We start from the raw sequence: 9,505 nt of genomic DNA, 5'->3' as shown, positions 1-9,505 counted from the left end.
TTCAACACCCACATGTCAGCTTTCGGGAAAGACTATGGAATGGTTCCAAATTCGAACCCCTAAGACTTGGCTCCCTTTAGGGTTCGGATTTGCACCCCTACATCCATCCCGAACCCTATAAGGTGCCACTTAGTTAGATTTGCTCGTAGGGTGAAAATAAGAACCCTAATAGAACCCTAATTTCTCTGTGTGTAGTCCATTGACCCTACCTTCCAAAATATCGAAAATCCCTCATAAAATCCATAAAAATTTCCGGATCACAACCAAAATTTGATTATCTGTTCCTTGTGTCATTCTCAACCTTTCCTGAAAGTTTGATGCAAATCCGTGTCAACTTTGTGAGTTATTTTGCACACGGACATACAGACTTAAAACGGTAATGAAAACATAACCTCCTCCCTTGGCGGAAGTAATGATGTCACAAAGCAATATAATACTAAGTACCCTGTTAGCAGAGACACGTCAGAATGACGTCTATTTCACGTCAGGGCTGTCGTCAGAAAGACGTCGAAAACTGTCGACAAAAATACGTAATTTTGCTCAAATGGAAGACGTAAGAAAGACGTCATAATATGTAGTCTTAACGACGTGAATAAATAAACAAAGGTAATGGACGTCATTCAAACGTCTTAGGCTGACGTCAAAATGTATCTTTGCTCAAATGACGTCTAGGTGGTCGTACAAAGACGCCTTGTTAATGACGTTTAGATTACTACTTGAAAGACAACATATCACGTCAGAATAACGTCATAAAAATCTCGTGTACACGTCAATTATTGACGACCTTTTTTTACGTGTATTGGTATACAGAAAAATGACATCTTAAAGACGTCACTTTGACGAAAATAAATAAAGAAAAAAAGACGTCAGTCTGGCGTCGTTTTTAAGCCGAGATGCATTATATACTATGTAAAGTACAAAGACGCCTTATTAACGATGTTTAGATTACTACTTGAAAGACAACATATCACGTCAGAATAACGTCATAAAAATCTCGTGTACACGTCAATTTACGACCTTTTTTTTACGTGTATTGGTATACAGAAAAATGACATCTTAAAAACGTCACTTTGACGAAAATAAATAAAGAAAAAAAGACGTCAGTCTGGCGTCGTTTTTAAGCCGAGATGCATTATATACTATGTAAATTACAAGATCTAACAAAGGTGTGGGCATTTCCAGGTACAATCCATCGAATCTAACCATCTACTCCTAAAGTCCTAAATCCTATTCCTAAACCTATTCCTATGCCTACCACCTATACCTAGTTACTGGACTGTTGTATCACGTTTCTATATAAACGGGCAAAAAGTTGTAATGCTTCATGACATGGTTACTAAACTTGGCCACAATTTTGTGAGAAGCCCAATTAAATATGAAAATATGTCTCCATAACACAAGGTTGGATTAGTTTGAATAAGATAAGAATAAAATGTATAATTTCTGACACAGTTTAAAGTTTAAACACAGCATAAATACTGTGAATATTAATGTTTTTCGTTATTTTCACTAGTTTTTGCATTATTAGATTCAATCTCATGAATATGCATGATCGATACAGCAACAAATCGTACGACGTCTTTATGACGTCGTTATGACGTTGTTACGACCAGTCACAAGCATTAAGACTGGTAAAAATCATGTCATATCAATATAATTGTGAAAATTGATCTAACAATTGTAACATATTCAATCTTAACTTCGTAGGTAAGTTTGATGTCTTTTTTCTATTTCCAATATTTTCCAATTATAGATTCTCTTTTAAGTGATATAATCGCACTGCTTCGTATGGCCACTCTGTGAAATGAGGGGGGACGAAGCAATTGTGACATCACAAAGCAATTCTCGCTACCCCAAATAGGTCCGATAATCTCGAAATTCGCGAGACGAGATAATTTTCCTCTGAGCGGGTAGTCAATCCCACTTCCGGTACGTCGTCTGCTATCATACACACGTCGATTGTGTGCTGCATGCATGCGCTGCATACCGCGCTATGGAAAACGATGGCAACGATCGCGAAACTCCCGCAAAATATAATGAGTTTGTTTTATTTACATTTAGTTTTTACTGAAATTGAATAAAAATAAAAGTAAAAATATTTTTTATTGCAAATGCATTTTGATCTTATTTCTATGACCGTTATTTTGAACAATATAAAATAAACTTCTATTTTCAAACTACACTGCAGCGACCAGCCTCAAATGCTTTCGCATTGCAAACAGGTACTTTGCAAACATCGACCAAATTCAGTTACAGTCCACCACAAAATGGATCAAAAAACGGTTTCGGAGCTGAAGAAAATCTTGTCTGATAGAGGAATACCTTGTTACGGAAAGCGTCGGGAAGAACTTGTGACTCTTGCCGAAAAGGCCATCAAACTCTATAATGAAATAGAGGATTGTGACCACGAACTTTCCGAGCGAAAGCGACGCCGTGTTGCTGCGGAGGATGGCACTGTAGTGGATCTCAATGGCAAAACAGTACAGTGGACTGTTGACTTGAAGGAAATGCCATCAATCACGTTTGGTGATGTTTTTGCCTACTTAACGGTGGAATGTCGGTGGTCATCGCAAAGGTTGAAGCACCATAAGTCAGACGATGGCTATCGTATGTTTGTGGACAAGCACGTAGAAACGGTGGAAGTTGGGAAAATTGTTGACATCACAGACTTTGTGTACATTCGTGGTAAAGTGAAGCCGGAGCAGCGACAGTCCGCTGAGAGATATTTAACATGGCTGCTGTGTTGTAGCTCTGGAGAAGTAAAGTCAGCTGGTTGTGGATGTGTAGCAGCGTAAGTTCTAGATCTAGAGTGTACTCATTTCTTAAATTTACATACATGAGACTCTATTGTATATGTACAACTGTATTATGAATCACTCATTATGAAGATAGTACAAGTTGTACACATACTCCCTGCCTCGAACAAGGTTAGCAACAAAGTTCCATGATTGCCACCACATGCATTGCCATATTGCCTATTGCCAGTATTGGCATGACCGGTCATGGATGTGGAAGTACTGGAACATTGTTTGTAGCTTTGGCGTACATGTACATGTATGTTAGGGGCCGTTAGTATGTGACTTGTAAGTATGTGAGTACTGAGGAATCGATGGTGACCGCCTGAATGACATGTATGTTCGGGTCCGTTAGTATGTGACTTGTGAGTACGTGAGTACTGAGGAATCGATGGTGACCGCCTGAATGACATGTATGTTCGGGGCCGTTAGTATATGTGACTTGTGAGTACGTGAGTACTGAGGAATCGATGGTGACCGCCTGAATGACATGTATGTTCGGGGCCGTTAGTATATGTGACTTGTTAGTACGTGAGTACTGAGGAATCGATGGTGACCGCCTGAATGACATGTATGTTCGGGGCCGTTAGTATGTGACTTGTGAGTACGTGAGTACTGACGAATCGATGGTGACCGCCTGAATTACATTTTTCTGCCAATAATTTCGTCCAATATTCACTTAATTTTCATCAAAATGATGAAGGGATAAAAAAAAAATAAAATAAGATTTGGTCTCTATTGATGTAATTTTGTTTTTTAATTGAAATAAAAAAGTGAAATTATCTGTGCCATGGTTAAAAATGCACACAACAATACTTATTTATTTTTTCTTTCTATTCATTCTTACAGGGATGCTGGGTCATGCAAACACGTTGCTGCATTACTCTTTGCAGTGAAAATTTTTCTTCCAGACATGTTGATAGAGGGACAGCTGTTGGCACTGATGAGCAATGCAAGTGGAACCAGCCTCGACGTGAATCCATTCCAGTAAGGATAGTGGAGTTGGATTACCGCCACAACAAAGAAAAACAACGGAAGCAGGCCATTTGCACTTCATCATTTAAACCTGTTTCAACGGTTGATGAATCGACAGTATTAAAAATAAGAAAGAAAATTGTAGCATCATGCATGGCGAGTGGACAGAACGCAATTGTGTTAACGTCAATACAACCACCACCACCTAAGAACACACCTCCATCAATGCAGGAGTTATGTACTCAACTTAAGTCATCGAATGAGGACGACATTGTTGCGTTCATTCGTGAAGCAACAACAGATGAACATCTTGACTACTTCTGCAGCCTCAGTCAAAATGATGAGGAGTGGTTCGATGCACGAATTGGACGCATCACTGCAAGCATCGCCGGTGATGTTCACAGTTTGAAGGACTCGTCGGAAGGCAAGTCTGTCATCCAACGAGTCATGGGCACTGCACCGAAGGTCCAAACAAAAGCGATGGCCTATGGGCATGCCCATGAAAATGTTGCTCGACAATTGTATGCCAGCAAAATGGAAAAGAATCACAAAGACTTTACATGTACTACAACAGGTTTACACCTCCTACCAGAAGCACCATTTCTTGGTGCGTCTCCAGATGGCATATCGACATGTGCATGTCACACAAAGAGAGTAGTAGAAATTAAGTGCACATTAAAGCACAAGAATTTGTCTGTGGCAGAAATTCCAGCAATGGACCCTTCATATCACCTTGAGTCATCCAGTGGAGAGGTACGATTGAAGAAGACATCATCCTGGTACTTTCAGGCTCAACACCAGATGGGAGTTCTCGGAGTTGATAGCTGTGATTTTGTCATATATACCAGAAAGGGAGTTCATGTGATTGACATTCCTTTTGACCATGTTCTGTGGGATTCTTTGAAGGGCAAAGCGACTCATGTTTTTTGCAAGAGAATAGTTCCATTACTTGTAAAATATAATGAAGTGTAGACTCAAGACTTTTTTCATTTACTGAGCAAAATTGAGAAATGTATCAAACCAAAAGTGTTAAGAGAATGCATGAAAGGTAGCGGGATACATGCAACATCCTTTTCACTTGTTTCACTTCAATGTTTATACAAAGGAACTGTATACTATGACTTCATGCATGATGTACCTACAGGTATACTGCTTTCAAATGAAGATGTGTGATATTTGAGTACTGTACTGTACAAGTCAAAATATTCGTGGTACATTAATTTTCACGAATTTCGTGCAAAATTTGACAAGCGCCAATTCAAAAACCCTCGAAAATATATGCAGTATTTTGTAAGCAGTTTTGCATACTATGTATGGAAATTGCATATTTGTCAATGTGTTGCTTCATGCATGTAGGTTTTAAATATATTACATGTATTGAATGATTTTTACAGTAATGTTCATAAAACAGGATCACTGAGCTCCTACTCAGTGCAATTTCAACAACCTACGAATGTTTTTGAGCTGCCTAGTGTGAAAAATTACAGCATTAATAAAATAGTTATTTTTTGTACAACATACAACTTCTATCTAATGACAGCTGTCATCTGATGAATGTGTGAATATCCACTATCCAGATAAATTCAGTGGCGTAGACAAAGAAAATTGAATAAAATGTGTCCATGGATTGATCATGTACTGATAGCCATATGTACAAATCGTTGTTAATTGCGATTAGGAATGGCTAGGAATAAGATCTAACCTAGTACATGTATGAGAAGGCAACTCAGGAAACCCGGGTCCCTTTGTCACCAGCCGTCATGCCTCGGCATTCCGTTGGATCTTGAACTAAGGGATCTGAGAATGTCAACATAACAGTCGCGCGGTGTTTGGCACTTTAATCTTAGCGAAGGCGAGACTATCCATTAATGTGTATCCTTATCTAACCATCTTTACAAGTAGAATTGGTCTGTGGAGCCATGTCAGGAAGCATAATAAGAACTGACTCGCATCCTTACACATAGACTGTCTCAGTCATCATCGAAATCGATGGACAGCCATATATGTACATGTATTGAATGATTTTTACAGTAATGTTCATAAAACAGGATCACTGAGCTCCTACTCAGTGCAATTTCAACAACCTGCGAATGTTTTTGAGCTGCCTAGTGTGAAAAATTACAGCATTAATAAAATAGTTATTTTTTGTACAACATACAACTTCTATAATGACAGCTGTCATCTGATGAATGTGTGAATATCCACTATCCAGATAAATTCAGTGGCGTAGACAAAGAAAATTGAATAAAATGTGTCCATGGATTGATCATGTACTGATACATGAATTGTAAATTTCAAATCCTTTGTCTCATGGATCTTGTTTTGTTTCTGTTTTTGCTGGGGGGGGGGGGGGGGAGGTGCATCACTTAAATTCTTGTGTCACTACCTGTATGTTGGGCATGGGAAGTATTTGTGGGTATGCTTTGTGCATGTATGCATGGGCGTCGCCAGGGTGGGTGCGGAGGGTGCAAACACACCCCCCTCCAGACCCCCCCCCCCCTTTTTTTTTTTTTTTTGCTTTTCAGCTCCCGTTGGTAGGTGGTTGTGTGCGTAGGGGAAGGGGGTGATGTTTATACGAATGGCATCTTTTTGTCAAAGTGCGTCTGAAAAAAATTTCACATGACCCCCCCCCTCCCCTCCCGGTCTTCGCGTTTTTCGGCGCTGGCGGGGAAAAGGGTCCATGTTTTTTTTCAAAAACGCACCCCCTTTTGAAAAATCCTGGTGACGCCCATCATGTATGTCTGTGTGTGTTTGTGAGGGTGAATCAGATGCATGGAGTGTGTGTGTGTGTGTGTGTCATGATTTCTGAAAAGTGGGTGGTAGATCTGGTTTTCATGAACACCACACACACTACATATGCCTTTTTGGGGGGTCACATATCTATCTTTAGTGCTGCACTCCATGCTTTAATTAAACCCCCACCCCCAAAACACACACACACATACTACGTAGGCATTTGAAATTAAGGAAAAACACATTGTAAACATTATTGGCACTCCTGTTCAACAACATGATCACCTCGGTCGTACGTGTTTACACAGCTCCATAAACATCATCTCCATGTACGTTTGTACATCAAATTTATTAGTCCATCCCACCATAACATTCAATATTCACAATTAGACCATTCATATCATTTTCATCCATAATCTTGACCACCCAAACAACATTAATCATTCTCACTAACAATCATTTTTTATCAAACCACTTGATCAAGAAGTCACAAGAAGTCTATCAGGTGTGAAAGTACTGTACTGGTTTATAAAAAATATATATGCAAACTTTAATAACACTGACCAGTAAAAAATTCCGTAGTAGAAAAAAAAAACATATAAGTACATGTAACTACAGATTATCATGCAGGCAAGTATGTTCTTTTTTTTTTCTCCATGTGAGTTGTGTTTCTTATTGCATTCATGACATTTGAAGATTTTGAACATGTTAAAAGTTATCTGCCATTAAAAACTACATTGCACTACATTGCACATAAAAACATTAACACTGAACTTTGTTTAAATGAGACGTTAAATGATACGGCATACTAATACATGTACAACCAACCTAAAACAGAAACTTGACAGGTGTGTATAATTTTGTCATGGAAAATTGTGCAGAAAAACAAATTACTGTTTCACTTAACACCTCAAGAATGCCCTGGGAATTTTTTGTTGTTATGAAACAATTCGAGTTACAGTCCATCAGTTCTACGACATTTCAACTGAACTGAATTTCTAGCTCCTAAACAGGTTCTTAGATGGTATTTTGTTTTTACATAGAGTACCAGACTACCAGTGTATTAACACAACATTGATTTCTATACAGGCCAAAAATTCCCTGCCTTTAAGATGTTTCTTTAAAAATAAACATTACAGGTTGACAAGGGCGGCGGAACAATTTTTTTTTTTTTTTTTGGGGGGGGGGGAACCAAAAAAGGGCACTCAGAAAAAGGGCACTTTGTACTAGGAAAAGGGCCATTTTTGCTCAGAAAAAGGGGCATTTTGCTGATTCTGAAAATTTTTTTTTTTTTTTTTTGGGGGGGGGGGCAAATGCCCCCCCCCCCCCCCCCCCCCCTGGTTCCACCACCCTTGCAAGTTGAGTTGTAAATATTTGAGAATACAGTTTCGGACAACAAATCATCCAATGTAGCAAAAAACAAACAAAAATGCTATAGATTCAGACTGTATAATGTAACAGTTTAGCAGTCCTACATTCCCTTCCGAGGAGATGACTGAAGACGTTTTACTGGTTTGTTGCGTTTTGAATTTCCAGATTTGGGGTCTCCATGACTGTAAAATAGGGGACCTTTCAGATTGCAAATTGCAGCGACAACTTGAACTAACATTGATGAAACATCCTTGAGAGAGTACGGTATTTGGTGTTTCAAAATGCGAAATGTTTTGATGCGTTGAATCGCTCGCTCAACATGGATACGTAGTCTTGCGATGAGTCTGGTTCTATTAATTTCTTCTACATTCAAACGTTTTCCTTTTCCAGTTGTCCATTTTCTAGTAAAGGGTGGTGCTACCAAGGTTGAACCGACGTCCAGGAGTAGGTCCTCAATATGAAAACCCCTGTCTGCCATAACTTGATCTCCTTCTTCTAGTTTCTCCAACAAACCAGAGTTCTGTGTCAAAAATTTATCTGACACATTTCCCCCCCAAAAATCGCTCACAAAGGTAAAGGCTCCATTCGGATTGATGCCAACAAGACATTTATATGTATGGTGACTTTTGTATTGAGAGTACGTGCGATATTGTTCCTTTTTGTTTGCCGGTTTATCAATGAAGAACTCTGTGCAGTCAATAACAACCCGTGTTCGTGGAAAATATTGCTTGAATTCGTATGGCATCCTACTCCTTACTAGCAGCTGAGATGGCCAAACGATTAGTGCCGGAACCAGTGTCTGATGTAAGTAAGCAATCCATGTTATTGTTGTTTTTGTTACAAACGTAGTACTCACACTGAAAAGGTCGGCAAGTAAGAGGAGCGGCAAGTTGAGTCTGATGCGCATCAATGTCATTACAAATTCAAAGAATGGATCAAACCGACGTCGTCGACCTGGTTTCTTGTACCCCTTCTTCTCATATTGCTTTTCTTTGTCACTTGCAGGCCCAGTCCAGTATTTCATTTTCGATACACCATCGCTGATGCTATCCCAGACACCTGGAAAAAGTAATGAAGAGAAATTTCAACATTAATATTAAAAAACAATTCTCTTTCAAGCAATTACTATGCCAGAAAAAGAGGTCATTAAACTTAATAAAAGTGATGAGGAGACAAAGAGAGAGACTAGGAAAGAAAAAGAATGAGCTGAAGAAACAGTCACAATTACTCTGTAATACAAAATTGAAATATTTGAAAATAAAGTACAATGTACTTTCTGATACAAAAATATATGTTTGTCAAAATAGATTTAGGAAAAAATTTGACGCAGTTTGAAATAACATTTGTTCATTGGTGAAATATAACTAGAGTTGTATACATGTATGTATGTTTTCGATATTGTACTACACAGTAGAGCATACTTAGTATTTCTACGCGCAATTAACAATTGATATGATTACAAAATACAGAATGATTGTAGGCTACATGTAAACTGACACAAGAAATTGACACTATAACTAATTTTTCTACTCTCATTTGTATTATCCTCACATGATTTTTAATAAAACGCTACATAATTTATTCCCCCACCCCCCCCCAAAAAAAAAAAAACGAGACTTACCATTCAACAT

The 9,505-nt window shown here is 38.6% G+C and overlaps 1 protein-coding gene and 1 pseudogene across 1 annotated transcript; one reads left to right on the top strand and one right to left on the bottom strand.

Annotated features, from left to right (window-relative positions):
- Window positions 1–1,991: 1,991 nt before the first annotated feature.
- Window positions 1,992–5,621, top strand: LOC139711164 (uncharacterized; annotated as a pseudogene).
- A 515-nt stretch (window positions 5,622–6,136) lies between these two features.
- LOC139711174 (uncharacterized) lies at window positions 6,137–9,505 on the bottom strand. Its single transcript, XM_071623088.1, has 3 exons — window positions 9,496–9,505; window positions 8,202–8,933; window positions 6,137–6,156 (listed from the first exon to the last, which is right to left on the bottom strand). Exons 1-3 carry the CDS (start codon window positions 9,503–9,505, stop codon window positions 6,137–6,139), a joined length of 762 nt encoding a protein of 253 aa, XP_071479189.1.

The sequence above is a fragment of the Diadema antillarum genome, unplaced genomic scaffold (assembly GCF_040938485.1).
Source record: "Diadema antillarum isolate AM-2024a unplaced genomic scaffold, OU_Dant_1.0 seq00001621_RagTag, whole genome shotgun sequence".
In the NCBI taxonomy this organism is placed as follows: domain Eukaryota; kingdom Metazoa; phylum Echinodermata; class Echinoidea; order Diadematoida; family Diadematidae; genus Diadema; species Diadema antillarum.
The sequence above is the reverse complement of the archived record's forward strand: the minus strand, read 5'-3'. Positions and strand labels throughout refer to the sequence as shown.

Excerpts from the sequence above, each read along its gene's own strand:
- LOC139711174 (XM_071623088.1), bottom strand. Across the intron at positions 6,157-8,201 it reads CAGACTCATCGCAAGACTAC|GTAGTGACACAAGAATTTAA; the intron begins GTATCCATGTTG and ends CCCAACATACAG.